The following is a 19,274-nucleotide window of genomic DNA, read 5'->3' on the forward strand; positions in this document are numbered from 1 at the left end:
GGAGGCAGCGCACAGTCAAAGCATGGACTCACCTGAAGAGCAAGCTGAAGCAAAACAAATCGCCCACGATCCTCTTACATAGTTCCCATCAGTCGGATCCCGGACTCTGCTCTATACGGACCCAGACGCTGTTATTAGATTGTGTCAGGGCGTTTCTATTCGAACCTGTGCACTTTTTCTCTCACTTACGGTAGTCTTATTTTAACCTGCGCAGTTATTTTCGTAAACACGGTAGTAAATCCTGGCAGCGCACGGTAGAGTTCACTTCTGTCACTGAACAAGGAACAAAGAGAAAAGGTGTTAAAGGTGTTAAAGGTGTTAAAGGTGTTAAGTTGTTCATATTTTATGGGATTGTTTATATGTGAAATTGTGTGATATATTAAGAAGCAATATAAAAAGAAAAAGAAGACATGGGGAAACTCAACCTACATCTTTTTTTCTTTCTAAAATTAAGCACTTTAGTTTGAGATGTCCTTTTTTTAATGCAAACCGTATTTTTCTTGAAGGAAATAAGATTAATTATTTTAGTAGAGTACACTTCTCTTCAGTGTGAAAATGTATATTGAAGACTGTTGAAATACTTACTTTATTTTATTTGACAGATACAACTACTATGCTGCTTCAAGATTATTTATTTTTTTAGCTAAACTGCTAAACTTGAATTAACAAAGTGTTGATAATCCTCCAGAGAGTTACCTGACTTTAACTTTGGTTTTCATTTTTTTTTTGGGCAGCTTAACGTAGATCTATTTCTTTACTTTAATGGAACAAACTTTTCCACAAACTTTATTTTGGAGAGATATGGAATTGTAAAATCCGTTCAGATCGGGCTATTTTTTGTTGTTGATAAATGTCTTCCAGTGCATACCTTTTTTTTTTGTGTGTTTAAGAGAAGAATTTTATAATATGTTTTATAAACTCATTATATAAATCAAATAATCAAAAATAAGTGTTAGAATAATATAAAAAAAGAAGTAAGATTAAACGATAGGTGCAGCCCTAGTTGTCACTTTCATTTGAACCAAAGCAGGGGAAATTGATTGAGGATCACTTCGTGCTTCCTAAATGGACAGATTGATATCCCTGAAGTTTAAAGGACTTGGTGTTATACTGTGTGCCAAGCGTTCCCCTATTTTTTTTCAGAATTATGCTAGTATGAATGGCTTCTGTAATGAGGCAACTGGCATGTGCAGCTTGAATGAAAAGGCTCTTAGGTCATGAATTGTAGAGTTGGAACAGTAAGAATTAAAATACATGTTATATTTGTTCATGTGGTTGCTGTTGGAAAATGCTCAGTAAGAAATTCCTGACTCAGGGGCACATCATTTTCACAAGCATACAAACAGCTAAAAAAACATTATACAAATAATTTGTCATGGGTTTGACTTTATTTACTAGTATATTAACACATTACATGCTACAGAAAATAAAAAGGTAATTTCAATTGTCTTGAAAGAATATAGTGTTATAATAAAATGGCACATTTTGATATTAACACAATTACCACTGGCATTTTGACACCCCTTCCTTTTTATGAAAGGAATTGAATGACTTCATGCAGGGCTACTAAAAAAATACTTCTTGGTGGTTTCATTGGCAACACAATTTATAAGATGATTTATGTAGCTAAGCACTTGCCATGTGCAATGTGAGTGACAAAGAAGCTTGATTTGATCACGACTACACAGATAAAAAGGGACTTTGTCAAAAAAAAAAAAACTGGTAGCAAACTCAAATATTTTGAAACCAGAAATCTTTTAACACAGGTGTTTAGAATATGGCCAACTTGAAAATACAAAGTGAAGCACAACAAATGTATGTCAGGCTGCGCTTTAAGTCAGGGAAATCTATGTCTGGGAGCAATCAGGGATCATTGAAAACCATAAAAAGGAGAGCATAGAGTCAATGCAAACTCTGCATAAAAGCAGTTAAGTGCATTCTGTTAAAAAACTTATTTCATAATCTTAAATCTCATAAGCACTGGCAGAATATGGTTTCCAGAAGGATACCATTTTTCTGAATGTAGCCACAGTGCCACCTAAGGGTGGCATGCTGTGCTGGCCGAAAATACAGAACCATGACCTCTGAGAGAAACCTTCACTTGAAAGACACAGTAAGTTTTCACTGATCATATTCAAAGTGGAGCAGCTTCACTCACGCAAATGTCTAATCTGTATATCAAGCCTGCGTCAATCCAAACCAGTTTATGCGTTGATAAATGTGGGTGATGATTGTCAGGTGTCAAAAAGTAGATTGAATCAACCTCAACAGAATTCCAACCCTTTGAGAAAAAGGGCAGTCTGTCCTATAAGATTTGCCTGATCTCTTGGCGATACAAAAATGGCAGAGGGAAGGGAGAAAACAGTGAAAGAAAAAGTCCACGTTGGCATGTGCATCGTCAAGGCTTTGAATAGAAGGATTAAAAAAGAGAGAAAGCACAAGGAAAAGGTTTAAAAGAATAGAATATAGTGCAAGGTGGCAGCGGGATTATGAAGAGGTTAAAAACAAAGGGTAGGTACCAAATAACACCGCGTTCTCTTTTCTTTAACACAATTGACAAGATCTGAACACGGATCAGTCTGTTTCGCTAACGTAATACTCAGTGAGCTGAATGGAGAGCACTAATATAAAGAAGACATTACTAACTAACATGGTGGAAAGCCTATTTCATCCTGTTCAACTTCATTCATGCACATCAGATGCAGAACTGGAACAAGTGGTATTGCGATGGCTGGGGGCAAACAAATGTGCCCACCCATCCCCACCCCCAGTCAGTTGATCTACTTTGCACCAGCAGCCAATCACTCCCTTGCAAATTGTATATTGAAACCGTTTTCCTGCGGTGGAACCCAGCCATAAAGAAAACTACAAAATAATAATACAAATATTTTAGCATGTTATGACAATGACACAGTTCATCAATTTCTTACAAAAAGACTACTTGGTGGTTATAGGTGATGGGTGGATGGGGTGATCAGAGAGCTGAAGAGAGGTTGAATGTAGTGTTGCCTTCATCATCACCTCAACAAAGGTTTCCATGTAGATTCACTGCTGGGGCCTGCACTACGGCTGTGACTACATGAGCTCGCTACTAGTTGCTGGTCTCACTTTTAATATTTGGCATGATGGGGGGGGGGGGCTCCTTCTTAACAACTGTTCCCCTCCAGGTGACTTCACTTTCTTAGTTCTTTATGAGACTGGATGTCTCTTCTTGCAGATGTCAGGGCACTTGAGTCTCCCTACGTACGTTAGTCACTCACAGTCTTGGGTTGAACCAAAAAATAATAATGCATTTATGTCCAACAAAAACAAAACTAGATGCATTGTTTTTTAAACTTCAAAACACCATTCCCTTGAGCTTAGGTAAGCTGGGGACACATGTCAGATAATTTTCTTCTGTCCAGTTTTTGGAACTTAAATATTAGGTGTTGTAATCTCCAACAAATACCTTCAATAGCACACAACCCTTATTACTTTCATTTCCTGAATAAAGATACTACCACCAAGGACATACCAGTCTGGAAAAATGAGGTGCAACTGTAGAAAAAAAACAACTCTGCTATAGCAGGTTTTAGTGAATGACTGTATCCTGTGTGGTGTCAATGGAAGTTTGATTAGCTCATTACAAACATGCACAGTTAGGAGGACACAAACAGATCAGAATTAAAAAAAGAAAAGCTGGACTTTTTGGGAAATGCACTTTTTCACTTTCTCTTTACGAGTTAAATGGAAGATTGATACCACCCTCTTGTCTGCACGATAACTGACAGCAGGCGGTTAAGTTAGCCTAGCGTGAAGGCTGGAAGTGGGGGGAATCAGGTAGCCTGGCCCAGTAACAACTTTATGTTTTATAGGTGATTATGGGCATGACTTCTTCCCCAAGTGGAGTGACTTACTCTCTGCTAGTGGCCTGACACCTGCTCCCAGCCAACAAGTAGGTACAAAATACGTTTCAAACTGAATTGTGTGAATATACTTTATAGTTTGTTTGGTCTAAACACACAGGATATAACTTGCTGATTGGTGAGCAGCAACGGTGGTGATTGGTGGATTCGCTCAGAGCCAAACAAGCCATTTCCTCCTGCTTTGAGTCCTAATGCTAAGCTTAGATTATTAGCGTCATATTTACTGTTCAGGCAGGAGGTGTCTCTTCTAACTCAAGAAAGTGAATAAGCATGCTTCACAATCGGTCAAACTAATCCTTCAACAGTGTTTTTAAAAAAAAAAATAGTGCCATAACAGCTTCAAACAAGATGAAAACACATTGCAGTGTACTGTTACTCTTCAACTTGTTACTGTATTCCCAAGTGACATGATGCAGCATGAGTGATCCTACAGCGGCGTAAACATGGTGACAGATTAGGATGAAAAATGACACTGTGCTGAGTGTCATTATCTACTGGCTCCAACACAGGAAGAGGAAGTGGTTGAATTCTGTGGCGACGGGTCTCCTGAGGAGTGAGTGTTGATAATGTGTCCACTACAGGGACATGACGAGGGGGCGATCTGAAAAGTGTTGCCATACCCGCAGATCAGGAGATGCAGTTTATCTTCCGTTTCCACTGTGGAGTATATGACCCATTCTGACGTCAGTCAGTCAGTCAGAGCAGGCAGTGGAGGACGGCAGGTATGATAAATCAGAGGGGTAGAACTGGAGGATGTTTGTATAACAAGTGACCAACAAGGGTCTGTTTATTTTAGCTCTCCGTCATTCTCGGAAATTGTACTTGGTGAAGGTAAGAGCTGGAGCAGATGTGGGGGAGGACAGAGCAGGTGAGTGTGTTGAAAAGGAAGTAAAGGAGGGAGGGGTGAGGAAGTGTTGAATACTAGTGTCCAGGTCTCAGCCCTGCTGTCCGTTCTCAGCTGAGTTCATCCTCGGCATTGTGCTGGTCCAGCAGTTTGACATGAGTGAAGGGAAAGTGGCCGCGCTTGCCTTTACATTCCCCCTCCCACTGGCCATTTACATTAATTTTGGTCACCTTCACCATGTCGCCCACCTGAATAGAGGGAGGGGAGAGAGGAAAGGTGTGAGAGTGCAGAAATAACCACAGCAGAAGTCAAAGTAATCAATATATAGAAAACCTACTCTCCTCTAAAACACATAACTGTCAGATTATGTGCGGAATATATGTACATTTCAAGAGAAATAGCAGTGCAGAGTTTGATTTTAATTTATATTTCAGTTGCTTAAAGATTTCTGTAAAGGCTGACATGGAATATATGAAAAAAAACAGGAGGTAAGTAAATCATTAAACTTATATGTAAACCACACATGTGAACAGTAATAAAGCTAATTCAGTTTCATTTTATGAAAAACATTGACAATAAATCTTAATTGCAGATAAACCGGGTAGGATGAAAACAAAGTTTTATATCTTCAATCTGCACAATAGACTGTTTATAAAAGGCTCTGCACAGAACGTCCAGCACACAAACAATAACAAAGTGGTCTGTATATTGTAGAACTGTTTGAAGAGGACTCACTAATGACAAGCAACCATTCAGAAGTAGATCCAGAGCTTTAACCAGGACAAGCCGCAGGTTTACAACAGGCTCTGCACTTCATTTTAATGGGAAACAGGACGAAGGCATCTGGCTGAAACCAGGGAATATTTATCAATTTCTCTTGAAAATAAACTTATCTGAAATTAATTAATCAATCATCCAATACGCTTGTTATTAATATTCAGCAGAACAACCAAACCATTACATGGACTAGTGCTGAAATGAAACATTCTGGACTATCCATCAGAGGAAATGAGATGTTTGAAGCCAAATTTTTCGGACTGAACAATGATTGGAAATCTATTAAAGACATATTTGGTGATGTGAAAACGCTGCTTAGCTGCAGTCCTGCTGTCAGGAGGACACACGTATGGTTACAGTTGACCTGCACAGGCAGAGGAGTGGCTGTACCTGTGTCATTGAACCTGTGCAAACAAGGACCAACAGTCAGTTCCAAAGTTCAGATCTTTGTGACCGATGACTGAACAGTCAGACGTTAAAGCTCTTCAAATCTTCCAAGAGTTCTTGTATCAGTGTGATAACCTGGCACCAGCCCTGACACCTGTGTTTAATGTGTAACTGGCAGCATTCGCATCACACATCACAGCTGCCGGTGAAATAAAACGAGTGCATCCTTTAAGATACATTGGACAGGTAAATACTTTGCATCTCCTCCAGTGGTTTCCTGTTTTCTAGTATTTCACACAATAAAATGTCCTGCATTGCTGTTGTGTGATGCTGGAATAAACTGTTGTTCTCATTAGTGACTAATCTGCTGATTCTTTTGAAACATTTGTTCTATAAATGTGAGTAAAAGAGTAAGAGATGTAGCAAGCGCCGGCTTCAAAGAGTTTCTTTATCTGACCGACACCTTCTATCTCCACTGGATGATATTTGTTCTCAAGGAACGGAAAAAACTGAACTTTAGTAAAGAGATGTTATGTGAGGGTCAACTGAGATGTTGGTAGATAAGAGCTATTCGTGGGTACAAAGGTAAAACATTCGAAGACCTAATGCTTTAAGGATCTGAGAAAATGTGGCCATCATATAGTATATTTTGGAGTTATATTTCAATACAACCATCGAACAACAAACTAATAAAACTGCAAACCACCTCTGATAGAGTAAAGCATGATGGACTGGAAAAGATCTGTGTGATGTTTTCACTTTGATGTCTGAGCAAAACTCAAAGATAACGTGTTCACCATCAAGTGTGATAAACAAAGGCACATGTGGGAAGAGGTTCTTGTTCAAATCCAATCCAAACTGTGACACAGCTGCAACATGACAGTAAAAACTCAAGATGACTCTGCTCGCATGCCTTGCTGCTGCTGCAGCTGCTGCTTGTGGATTTCATTAATTAAGACTGCTGTTAGTTTGTCATGTGGGTCACTCTTTGACAACAGTGTTGTGTTCGGGAGCAGCTCCAGGGTTTTGACAGGGCAAATTGGGTGCTTCTTTTGTTTGTTGGTTTGTTTTACAGAAGGTTTACCTGGAGACGGAGCTGAGGATAAGAACTTGATGAGGCTTTATGCAGCAGGTACCAACCTATTGACAAACTATTGACTTGCCTGCATGTTGGCTCAGGACATAACTGGCTTTGACCAAGTAGGCAGACCCTATCATCATTATGCAACAAGTCACAGCCATTTGACACACACTGATCACAGCTGCTTGCTATTGTAATCCATCACTAAATACTATGTAGGGTGTTTGTGCTACTTTGGCCCCCTGTGTTTACAGAATACAGGGAGACACTAAACACCACAAACAACAAGATGCAGTCATGTAAAGCAGCATCACAAACTGAGGCCTACATATGATCATGCAGCTCATCAACACCTCTTTGCCACAGCTTCAATTCAACACGAAAAGCTTCACAGTGATCATTCTACGGAAAAAGAGACTTCAGATTAATCTTAAAACCGAAAAGTTCCTGCTTTTTAAATATGGAGATTGGCTGTGATTGGCAGTGTTTATGGCATAGTTCACTGAATAACTTTTGTAAGGGTCTGCTGGTTTGGACGGTTTACCTGCAGGAACCCAATGCCTGCTCAAACGTGGTTGGTCTTACTAGATACAGAAACCAGTGAACTTCTGGCCCATAGATCTTGACCCTCGCCTACAGATATTTGTATATTCACAACATGCAGAATCAGTTTTTTGAAAGTAGTTCTGACTACTTTATACTAGGACTGATTTTATCGCAGGTGTCTGTCAACATTTTCACTGCCAGTATTTCAAAATAAATGCACGGATTTCATCTTCACAGATCTCAAAATAAATCAATGTCCAGGCTTCATAAAAGTCTGTAACCATCGTCACAACTTTACGATGCTGAAAAGTTTTGTTTAAAACTTGCAAAACATGTAGTAGAACATATCAATTCATATGAAACAAGGATTACATGTATATATGGCGGCAAGTTAGTTTCAGTTGCTGAACATCAATCTTCACGATTGGTGGGTTTACTGAAAACGACACAAAGAAAATCAAGCTAATTATTAACTGTCCAGTATCATAGTGCTGAGTCATGACTGGAAAACTAGAGCTGAGGAAACAAGCAGCCTCACACAGGTCAAAGCCAGACAAGTCTGCCACAGGTGGGAGTGTTAGAAACCAGCCCAGACTCTACACGGGATCTACATGACAGGTGGGAATAAGTAAAGTTCAAACAGCAGCATTGGTCCGCCTCCGCAAAAAGAAATGACGGTAAGGTTTAGAAAACACAAAGGAGGGATCTGTATCTTTGGCGGTAATGTCCAGCAGGGAGGGAAGGAGACATGAGCACACTCCATCTCCCAGTCAAACTCCAGGCTCAGCTGGACTCCTGGCTTCACAGAGACTAAAGGAAATGGTCCTGTTCCCAAACACAAACTATTTCCTTCCCCCAACGACCTGCTCCGTGGGAGCCTCGCTCTCGCTTCCGGACACTTTTAACAGTCCGGCTACCGGGAGCAGAGCTCAATGGCCATTTTTATATCTGGGAAACCCTTTTATCTTTTACTGTTAAAAGGTACCGTGGACGCAAAAGCAAGTCTTTGCTGAATGTTGAAGCCTCTTCAGATTTAACAGATTAACTACTGTCACTACACTGAGCTCTAAAGGAGTTATTATGACACTTATAGATTATTGAGAGAACTACACAGAGGGTAGAATGAGTATTTCCAGACCTTGATTACTGCTCAACAAAATGCAGAAGATCAATCCTTAGCATAAAAAAACGTGAGCTCAGATTTGATCAACCACAAAGGGCTACTCCTACTTCATGGTAAGAGGATGCTTGGAGCCCAACGAAACACAACATGTCCATATTTACCTCTAAGGCCAGGGCTGTCTTGTCGTAAGCATTGGGCACCCTCTTCTGTATGGCCCTGGCAAACACAGGTCCATTCTGGAGGTTTGGGAGAGGGGTGGGCTGGGCGTACTGGCTGGGGTCTCCCAGAAGTGGAGTGCTGGACTGATTCGTGGAGCCGTCAGAGTTCCCTAGCATCCCCATCCCTCCCGGCGGCCCCCCAGGCACGCCAGGCCCGGCCACCGAATTGGGAGACGCCGGTCGGTACTTCTCCACGTACGGCACTGGGATCATCCCCGCCCGGCCCTCTGAGTTCTGGGCATTCCACCACTGCTCTTCTGGCTTCTCGAGAACGCGGAGGATGTCCCCCTTCCTGAACGGGAGATCCTCCTCATCATTGCCAGGGAAGTCGAAAAGTGCTCGGACGTACTCGTCTTCCAGGCGTGGTGGGGGGCCTCCGCCATGGCCCACGCTGATGAAGGAGGTGTGTTTGGACTTGTTGATGGGTTCTATCAAGGTGGTGGTGTCCAAGTAGTGGATTTTGTAGAATTCTAGCAAAGCGGGGAGGGCGTCGAACTCCTGGTCACCGATACGGAACCTGGGATGCACCAAACCTGATGAAAACAAGGGAGGATGGTGGAAGAGGTGTCAGAGAGACAAGTTACCAACTTCAGCATGTTCAAATGTGTCAGATGTGAATAGTTATTTCTGTAACTACGTGTGAGGGAGGTGATTTCCAGAATGACAGGGATCTCTGTTTCCTTATTTTTGCATTTTGTTCCTTCCAATAAAGCGCACTGGATCTCAGAAAAGGTATGAGGAAATAAAAAGAAATATTCTGCTGCAGCACAGGCAGGAGACAATGTCTGGTCAAAGTCTGTTCAATTCCGTCTCACTATGAAACATTTACAACTCTTCCAGGGTCAGCTGGTGAATGAGACTCATTTTAATGGTACCCCAGTCCACACATTGCTACACTCACACCGCCCATCAACGTGCATCATTGGGATCTATTGAGACACCGTGTTGTGTAACATCTAGTGAGTGTGTTCTGATCAGAGGTGTGTCTGTCTGCTAACAAGCCTTCATTACATCAGCACGTGTTTCGGGGTGTCTGGCCTGCTGTATCCTCCACTCGGGAGGGAGGAGAAGGGACCCCACTGCGCACCGCCTTTGGTGCAAGTCATGCAAGAGTGGTCGCATCAGCATCTCCAGCCCACAGAGGCGCCTCCACAGCCCGCTGCTCTCTTACCTGGACCGGACTGCCGGTTGTTGCTGATGCTGTTGATGATGTAATGCGAGACTTTGGAGTTCTCCGACACCGAGAGCACGTAGTCGCCGGGGCTGGTGATAGAGTCCCGCACCAGGAACACGCCGTGCCGCTGCCCCTGCAGCAGGGACACAGCCTCCTGCCTGCTCAGCCGGCCCCAGTACCAGCTGCCGCGGTCCTCCGCGTCAAAATTGCCGGCCATGATAACCACTCCACAGCCGAGGCTTCACCGGGCCTTCCCTGCTCTCCCTCCCGTTATCCACGAGCGGAGCCTTCAACTCATACAAAAACTTTAGCGCCTAGAGCACGTTCAGTAAACAGGAGACATCCGCAGCCGCTCGTCTGGACATCAAATCTCCGACACGCAGACTCCACCAGGAAGCACAAAGCACCGGAGGCTGGTCTGAGAGCAGATTTCTGCCCTGTTCGTCTCACCGGAGGTTTGAGCCGCACAATTCCTGCTACTACACCGCGGCCGATGACAACTAACTTCAAAAACTGAAATGGCGGATACGGGAAAACAAAAAAAGACAAATCTCGCCGGATGTGACGCGATAGTTATTTGCCCCAGACGCACGTGGTCAAGCTGGCGGACAGTAACACGACACTTCCGTATGAAGGGAAACGAGACAATAATCCTAACAATACAAGTTTAAACCAATCACAATCTAAACATGAGAGACAAGTTTCTTAAATATTCTAATATTACTTTTGTTTCGTTTCCCATCCAATAAAATGGTCTATATTTTCCGTTTTAATGCTTATGTTATTTTGCTCTTATTTTGGAGATAAACCCAGTAAAGCACTGTTTCCGGGTCTGACTGTCTATGTTTGACCTGTCCGTCATGATGCGTGTGATATGTGTAATTGTGAAATGTAAAGGGTGTCTCACACCCCATGTGCTGCTCTGCTGCAGACACACTGCAGACACACACTCCTCACATGTGTGTGTCAACCTCTCCTCTCCATCATGTGTTTAACTACATGCCTGCCTAGCTAATAACGGCACATTGGCACTTTGCAAAACATTCCACTAGATGTCAGGCGAGGACCATCCAAAACAAATGAAACATTCCAGTATCAGTGTTGTCCACACCTGACTGTTGTGGTTTGATGCCTAACCTCATCACCTCTGTCCACAATAAATTTTATGATAAATCAAGAATTAAATTTGTGAAAATACAGAAATTGTTTATCTTTATCCTCTGGAATCATATAAAGTGTTTGCGTGGGTGTGGTATAGCTATTACTTAGTTTGCAGGTACCCAAATCTGTTTGCACATTTTGAAGACTTGCAAATAATGTAAATCCTGAAATTCTAAGGTGAAGACAACGTTTTAAGGGTTAGGTTTAAGTTTAACTTTAGGTTAGGTTAGGTAAGGTGAGGCAAGTTTATCTGTATAGCACATTTCAAGAGCAAGGCAATTCAAAGTGCTTCACATAAAACATAAAAGGCATCATGACAAATTGTAAAAGCGACAAAAGACCATACAAAAAGGCGCATTTAAAAATAAATTAAAAGTTAGAAAGGAGTTGAATACAGAATATAAAAAAAGTATAAAATACAGTATAATAAGAAATAAAAAAGTGAAATAGGAGTGCAGTTAAAGAGAATTAGTCATTGTATGATTTCAAAGGAAGTTTTCAGCATTGATTTAAAAGATCTAAGAGTTGGGGGGGGGGGCTTGTTCCGATAATGTGGAGCACAGAAACTGACCTTAGAAAGTAGACCTGTTCCAGACTCCTATACCAGGTGGTCTGACACTTGTCTTCTGGTCTCAGAGACAAACCAAGCATGTGCTTGCATGAATTCTGGATTAGTGCAATGTTTCTAAAAAATTATTATTAGTCAGTAGTCATTAATATAATATGAACACACAACCAAATTAAACAATGGAAAACAAAATACTCCATTGCAATATCTGTTTAACTGAATTATTATTAAATTTGATAAAATCCTGTACTCACAGGACCTTACCTTGCAAAATGCAGAAACAATCCAAGAATGAAAAGCAGGTGTTTAGCTGGTGGTGGAGGCTACTCCACACTGAGGTCTGGACAGGTTGTGCTGCTCTCCTCCACACTGGATGCAGCTGACTCATACAATCCAAACATTTGCTGTGATTGGAACAGACCTGGAGCAATCGTCACAGTCAAACACAAAAAAACCCGAACAGGATATGTTTTTATATCACAGAATTTATTGGCAAGATCCATGGCATAACAGAAAAGGTTAGGTTTTACAATGTCACCTACTGTTGGCCTATATATCACTTCCACAGAGCATTAGTTCTGCTGTATTGTCTCAGTAAGCTGGCTTGAAAATAAAAGATCCATGGGAGTTGTCAGAGAAAGTTGAGCGACAGAGGAGGGTACTGTATAGAGAGTAGTTGAGGGGTATACTGAATATAGAATATATATATAAGAAAGACTCATTGGGAGAAAACAACCAAGGCCACGGACAGGAACACCGTCGAAATCTATTTTACATCTCACAATACATCACTCATAGGGCAAGACGTACACGGCAGCTCTGCATCCTCTAGTCACGAAAAGCATCCATAGTTCATTCCTGCTCAGTCAGTGCAGCTAAACAACATGTTGATCTCATGTCTCATTGCGATATATGAAGCGAGTGGTCACACTGCGTGTGGTGACGAGCAGAGACTCAAACAATAGACACACAGCTACAATGGGAGCAAATGATAAATACAGTTACAGTGAAAGAAGTAAGAGTGAATCGAGGGAGATTGTTTGTTAAATTTTCAAACCCAAGAGTTTAAGTCAGTTTGCATCTTCAGACACTTGATTCTTACTGGGTTCTTATTCTTAATCAGTGTTTTATCTCCATGAAATGACTTGTTGAAACCCAGGAAATCATTTTAATAAACCATGGTCATTCACACGTGTGTGGAATCATATCAAAATATCTACAGGAGTTAAATTTGATGTCAGTGTAAGATCAGTCTACACCGAATCCCTCATATCACTAAGTGATGGATCAAAGGTTACAAAAAATTAAAATCCCAGTCTGTGTTCATACATCGGCCTAGTTCCAGTAGAGATGTCCTTGCTTTGATTTGCAGTGACCTTAACATGAAAGCAGACAAGTGCATCTTCTCCGCACATTAACAAGCATGTACACGTCTCTATCATCTCCACTAACCAACACCGTCTGTCTGCAGTGAACCTGAGAACCTTTCAATTAAACCAGGGATCCGAGCTGATCCACCATACATGATATACAAACGTTTACATCACAATATGAACTCATTACTTATTAATCAGTATTTTACGTTCTTTCAATAGCTCCAAATTCTAATAATCACTGTGGTTTACAAGGATGTTCTCCCTTTGTCTCAAATGAATCATGTGTGATGCTGCCGGTGATTGTATAGAGCAGGCCGGCTCGTCTACTCTCTGTTTAAAGGGTTGCTGTAATGACTTGTGTGTAAAATCCATCTCAATACAGCTCAAGCTCAGAGCTCAGTGTGAAGCTGCTGCAGATTAAAGGGAAGATTCTTCTTGTAAAGAACACATAATGAACATCTGCATATTAGGATCACAATACGTTCAATGACCAACACAAACCATACAAGGTTGGTGAAAAGACCTTGTTGCACAGGCTTTTCATGGACTTGTAGGCTTAGATCACTTTTAATATATATATTTTCAATGATTATATAAATATTTAAAAATGTGCCAAAAAAAGTATTTTGCTATGCACAGTTGATTTCCTACATAGTCTGTGGTCATTAATTTAAATTAATTCAAAAAAATATCTTCATTTAGATGTTAGTATTTAAATTAAACATCTTATAACACAGCCTGTTATTTACATGTTTTATGTTGTATGAATCAGGTACAAACTAGATAATTTTTTCTTGTCAGAATGGGTTTTCAATAAAATAGTCTGGCCATCATTCGGTCCAGCTACTATACAAATCAGTTGTCAAGTCATATAACTCACATGTTGGATTCTTATCATGTTTACCTAACCTTTCCACAAAGACATGTGCAACTCTACACAAATAAAGTAAAGCTGATAAACAGACGGGTAACATATGGCATGTTTTAATTAATTTCACATAAATAAGCAACACATTTCTTAAAGGGGAACTCTCCTGATCCTGAACAGCAGGAGCTGAGGTTTCCTGACTTTTAAGGCGTCAGTATAATCTGTCAGAAAGGCTCAGACGATCGAAGAGGGTCAGGAACCCTCCTACCCGCCATACACACGCACACACACGCACACACGCACACACACACACACACACACACACACACGCACGCACGCACGCACGCACGCACGCACGCACACACACACACACACACACACACAAACAATGGGTTTGAACTTTTTAAATGTTTCCCTTTTCATTGTTTTACAAAACTATTTCTGTCACCGAGGTCAAAATGATAAATGTCTTCATAGAGATACTGCAAAATGATATTAAATATGGGTATAACCCCATATGTAAACAATGCTCTCTCTCTCCAAGGTCACTGAGACTGTGTTTGTGATAACATAATGGCTTTTCTTGTGGGTGTTGGTTCCCATTGCCCACAATGATGATCTATAAAAAGCAGTTCATCAAATTACCAGTGGGGGCGGTAACATGAAGAAAGGTTAGCAGCAGTTATGAATCACCACGACTTTGGCTGAAGAGAAGCTTGTGGAGTTCGTCCACATTTTATACCATCTACCATTTTAGAGCTGTCATTTTCTCTGGCATGAGCTCAACATCGACAATATGGTTCCCTTATCGAGTCGTCTTGGCTTCTGTTTGTGTTGTGCTAAAGTGGATAATTGGATGGCACGGTGGTGCAGTGGATGACATTGTTGCTCACTGGGTTCGAATTGTATTGTTTCTCTATGATTCTCCCTGTGGCTACGTGGGGTTTCTCTGGATACTCTTCTTCCCACAGTCCAAACATGCATCTTAGGTTAATTTAAGACTGTAAATTGCGCATAAGGGCGACTGTGAGTGTGGATGGTTTATTGAAATGTGACCTGCACTTCCTCCCTTGCCTCATGTTAGCTGGGATCAGTTTCACCCCCCCCACCCCAACACTCAAAGCGATATAGATAGCGGATGGATGGAAAGACGGATCTGCTGTGCATGAACGGCCCCCTAGTGGGTATTTATGAATCCATATTATACAGACAAAGTACAAAGCCAAACATATTTGACTATGGAGTTGCAGCACTAGTGAATATGTACACTGTCTATTTGGAGCAGAACCCATCGGAACACTTCATACAACACGTTGGCTTGTTTTCTTTCCTTATAGCATCGTCATGGTTACTTTATCAGATTTAAGAGAGCTCCTCTGGTGACAGAAAATGTTATAGATATGTTTTCATAGGCGGAGGAGAAAGGTACTTCACACAAAACTGAGCATCACATGTAAAACCAGTGGAGGGGCCCTGTATAAATATACACAAACACCTGATTATATAATACGTAACAACTCAACAGCTCTGTTTATTGATGATATTCATTACAACCGAGTGTAAAAGAGGTGTAGTGAACTCTTGTGTTTTTGGCATTGTTGTATTGCCCTGAATGATACTGCCCAGTGTTTGTGTTATTTCACACGCCCCCTGTTCTCAGGCATTATTCCAGCCTCCATGGTGGAGTGAGCTGAGGTGAAGATTTGTGATGCAACAGCTAAGCCTCAGAGGCGCCTTCCTTTTTAATGCCACACATGTTAACGGCGGCACAGGCTGAGGCGTATTAGTGCACGGGACGGGTGTCTGCAGAGAAGCATCAACTGTATACGCACTTTTTTTACACACATTTTAAACCGCTTGAGCATGAGCTTCTATGGGAAGTTAATATTCTCTGCCTTAACATAATCCTACTTTCCATATCAATACAACCTCTTCCAACGGGTTCCTTGGAGAGTGAGGCTCAGCTTCATTCCCAGGTTTGAAGTATTACTCATGTACACACATATGACTAAACCCAGACCACAAAAATAACAAATACGGTTCCTTGTATTGTGCGGTGTTCCTCTTGAAATGGCTAATCTAAAAGACTGCATACTGAATATACAGTGTATATACACCTATATACTGTACTATGCACTGTACATCCAAAAATACTGTTAGATCTTAAAGCTTTGCATGGACCAAAAGTGACACATGGAGGGTAAACACTAGCTGGGTGAGAGCTACATACTACATAAAGCGGCCTATATTTTGACACGGCATTGTAAAAATGTGATTAACATTAGTGTACAGTACCATGGAGTGACACATGACCTAGATTATCAGGAGAAAGGCTACTAAATATTTCAGATGGACCCCCTAGGACTTTGGGACACATAGCAGTAAGACCACTGAGTCTTACAAGCTGCTTACTTCTTTTGGTTTCAGCTGACTAATTTCATCCTCGTTGCACTTGTCTTCCACCAGAGGACCGTGCATCTGCTCGTTTCTTGAGTAGCAACGGATTTCTACAAATTTGTTGCCCTTTCTTTTGAATCCAGTCAATCTTTTTGTCCATCTGGCTGCATGTGGGAGTTACATATTTTAAACATTTCCACTAGTTTTGCCCCTGATTACTTTGTATGAGTCTCCATTTCTATATTTTTTTTGAAATCTCTCTACCAGTTATGGGAAGTGTTACAGGCACATTTAGGTATTACCAGGGTTACCAGGAGGAGGGACCTGAATAAAGATTATCATTCTATACATAAAAGCCTCACGTGATATAAGTAGTCAGTCTAGTCTAGGTATAAGCGTTTTCAGCCCATGAAACAACAGACAGTTAGGATAAAGCTGATGTCCTGTTGGAGTTTGTCTCCTCCTGTTACAATCACCAGGGTTCAGCAACAGCTCGTCCAAAATCAGATGGGTGGAGGGAGTATCGAGTGGCGTGTTCATTTTGGATCACATCCTGCCACCGCTGCAGCCTGTTTGACTTTGAGCACACTCCGTTGGCCTCTGCAGGAACCCTCTCTCGTGTCCTTCCACACCAGACTTGATACAGGATGGGGAAGTAGGAGCAGAGTGTGGAGCAGCAATCAGGTCAAGTGATCTGATTGGTCGGTCAACTCGTCCTCCTCAACCCTCATTGGCTCAACAGCCCCGGAGGAGTGCAGCGACTGGCTGGAGTAGGACAGGCGGGAGGAGTGGCTATGCGTGTCGTCATCGTCCTCCGCCATCACAGCCTTCCTCCCCGCCTGCTGTGCTCTCCTCTTCACCTCCTTCTCCCCACCCTCCTCCACCTCTCTCCTCCCCCGCCCCCTACCAATTTTCCTCTGCTCCTGCACTGTCCACATGCTCTCTTCCTCGTCCTCCTTTCCCTGCACCTCCCTGTCGAAGTCCAGCAGCTCCTCCATCATCTCCTCTATCTCCATCTCGCCGTCCAGTTCCTCCTCCACCTCCGACCGCAGATCGCCCATGCTCTCCGTCCGGTTCGTGTCATCCGTCTCCTCCTCTTCCTCGAGGCCCCTTAGTCTTTCGGGTGGGTCGCTGGCCTGACTCTCTCCAAACTCCAGGATGGTGGGCAGGTTGCCCTGCTTGGGGCAGCGCTTCCTCAGGCTCAACAGGAAGGGCTGTGGCAGGGAGAAGATGTCAACGTTGTTGCCCAGGTCGATCCACGTCACGCTGGGGAAACTGCCTGGATCCTACAGCGGATAAAATATCAACAAACTGATCACCAACGTCTCATTTTAAGTAAATAATTGCAAACAAATAAGAACAATAAGATTGTCCACATGTACCACCTCACACACTTTCAGTGCAGGAGGTGCCTGCACTGAAACCCCTCAGTCTCATAGCTAACACAGCTGACAGTGAACTTGAGTTAGAGTCTGATAGGAGAGACCTCTGCTGCATGTCTTCTCAGCCTCTCTCCCCTCTCCTCCTGCCTTCTCTCCACTGTCAGACAAACACGCATACCAATCAAAGTCCTTGATTTAGTATGTGTAGACTTGTGCAGCCTGCAGGAATGTTTTTAAAATCCTTAGGGAATTTCCACAATTTCCTAGGGAACATACAAAATCTCAGGGAAATCAGGAATTGATTTGAGTAACCAAGTTTAGTTCCTTGAGCTTTTGTCTGGTGCCACAAATACATTTGCTCTGGAGGTAGAATAGTTTGGAACGTGTAGGAAGTACTGAGCAATCAAATGCATTTGTCAAATTTTCATGGTTATTCATATGCGCAGAAATCATAAACGCTTTTTAGTACTCAATTTAATCCCTGACTTTAGTTTCAGGGTCTTGTTTGTAACTAACTATTTAAAGGGTCAATACTGACATAAAATGTACTTCTTTTTAGTGTTCTGTCAACATTATATATAATATAATACCTTACAATAACAGCTTAAAAATATGGAAGCCTTGAGATACACTATGAAACTCTGACGTGTCATGCTAAAATTGTACGACTTGATTTACCGCAAACGTCACACACCAAAAACCAGAGCCAGTAAAGTGGTGGGACCAAGCTGTGCATGATTCTAGGATAACATATCTTTCATTTGATTAAGTGGCTCTTGTGACCTTATTTCTGTGGTATCTTTGACATAAAGTGCGTGGTTGATGGAGGTTTTAGGAAATCAATTGTTCCCTGACATTGTTTGCCAAAGGTTTTTGCTCTTTAGTACACACAAGGTTACAAGCAACAGTACTATATTGTAATGACAAATGATCAGTACATTTAAAAAATGAAATAAAAAAGATAGGTGACTCCCCGACCTTCAGGGCATCGGTGAGCTCCTTCAGAATAGTTCTGGTCAGCCTGTTTCCATTCAGTGCCAGGGTCTCCAGATGTGGCAGGGCGGTCAGCGTGGGCAGGAGCAGGAGGAAGGCCTCGTCCGTCAGCTCGGTGAAGCCCAGCTCCATGCTGGCCACTGTGGACGCATGGCGTTGTAGGTGTGCACACAGACGCTCCATGTCTCGAGCCACCAGAGGGATACCGGACAGATCCAACGCCCCGCTGGACGGAGGGGTTGACAGCACCGCCTTCAGGCTGGAGACAGACACATGCAGATTTTTAATGTCACTAGCAATTAAGTAAGAGGGACGCCTAGGTTTGGCAACGAATCTTGTGAGAATCCATGGTTCGGTCCATCATCTGACTTTTAAATGGTATTTTTTCCAACAAAAAACGACATTTGTCATAAAAATGATGACAAATAATGAACACATGTGCGGGAGGTTTGGGGACATACAAGAACAAAAAGC

The 19,274-nt window shown here is 42.1% G+C and overlaps 2 protein-coding genes across 2 annotated transcripts in view; both read right to left on the reverse strand.

Annotated features, from left to right (window-relative positions):
- Window positions 1–1,369: 1,369 nt before the first annotated feature.
- Window positions 1,370–10,916, reverse strand: crk (v-crk avian sarcoma virus CT10 oncogene homolog). The gene is made up of 3 exons (XM_062386095.1): window positions 10,053–10,916; window positions 8,825–9,414; window positions 1,370–4,997 (listed from the first exon to the last, which is right to left on the reverse strand). The coding sequence occupies exons 1-3, from the start codon at window positions 10,270–10,272 to the stop codon at window positions 4,860–4,862; spliced, it is 948 nt and encodes a 315-aa protein (XP_062242079.1). The 5' UTR covers window positions 10,273–10,916; the 3' UTR covers window positions 1,370–4,859.
- A 1,351-nt stretch (window positions 10,917–12,267) lies between these two features.
- The window catches only part of lrrc75a (leucine rich repeat containing 75A), a 54,009-nt gene continuing 47,002 nt past the window's right edge, over window positions 12,268–19,274 (reverse strand). The window contains exons 4-5 of the mRNA XM_062386743.1: window positions 18,786–19,059; window positions 12,268–17,711 (exon numbers count right to left, since the gene is read on the reverse strand). Of these exons, the coding sequence (XP_062242727.1) occupies window positions 17,106–17,711; window positions 18,786–19,059 (880 nt within the window). The 3' untranslated portion in view covers window positions 12,268–17,105. The remainder of the gene's footprint in view (window positions 17,712–18,785; window positions 19,060–19,274) is intronic.

Source organism: Platichthys flesus, chromosome 4, assembly GCF_949316205.1.
Source record: "Platichthys flesus chromosome 4, fPlaFle2.1, whole genome shotgun sequence".
Classification (NCBI taxonomy): domain Eukaryota; kingdom Metazoa; phylum Chordata; class Actinopteri; order Pleuronectiformes; family Pleuronectidae; genus Platichthys; species Platichthys flesus.

What these genes read in the sequence shown, in the direction of transcription:
- crk (XM_062386095.1), bottom strand. Translation starts at nt 10,272, where the DNA reads ATGGCCGGCAATTTTGACGCGGAGGACCGCGGCAGCTGGTACTGGGGC. An exon ending in CAACCGGCAGTCCGGTCCAG is followed by an intron (nt 9,415 to 10,052) that starts GTAAGAGAGCAG and finishes TGTTTTCATCAG; the next exon opens with GTTTGGTGCATCCCAGGTTC. An exon ending in AGACAGCCCTGGCCTTAGAG is followed by an intron (nt 4,998 to 8,824) that starts GTAAATATGGAC and finishes CCCTCTATTCAG; the next exon opens with GTGGGCGACATGGTGAAGGT.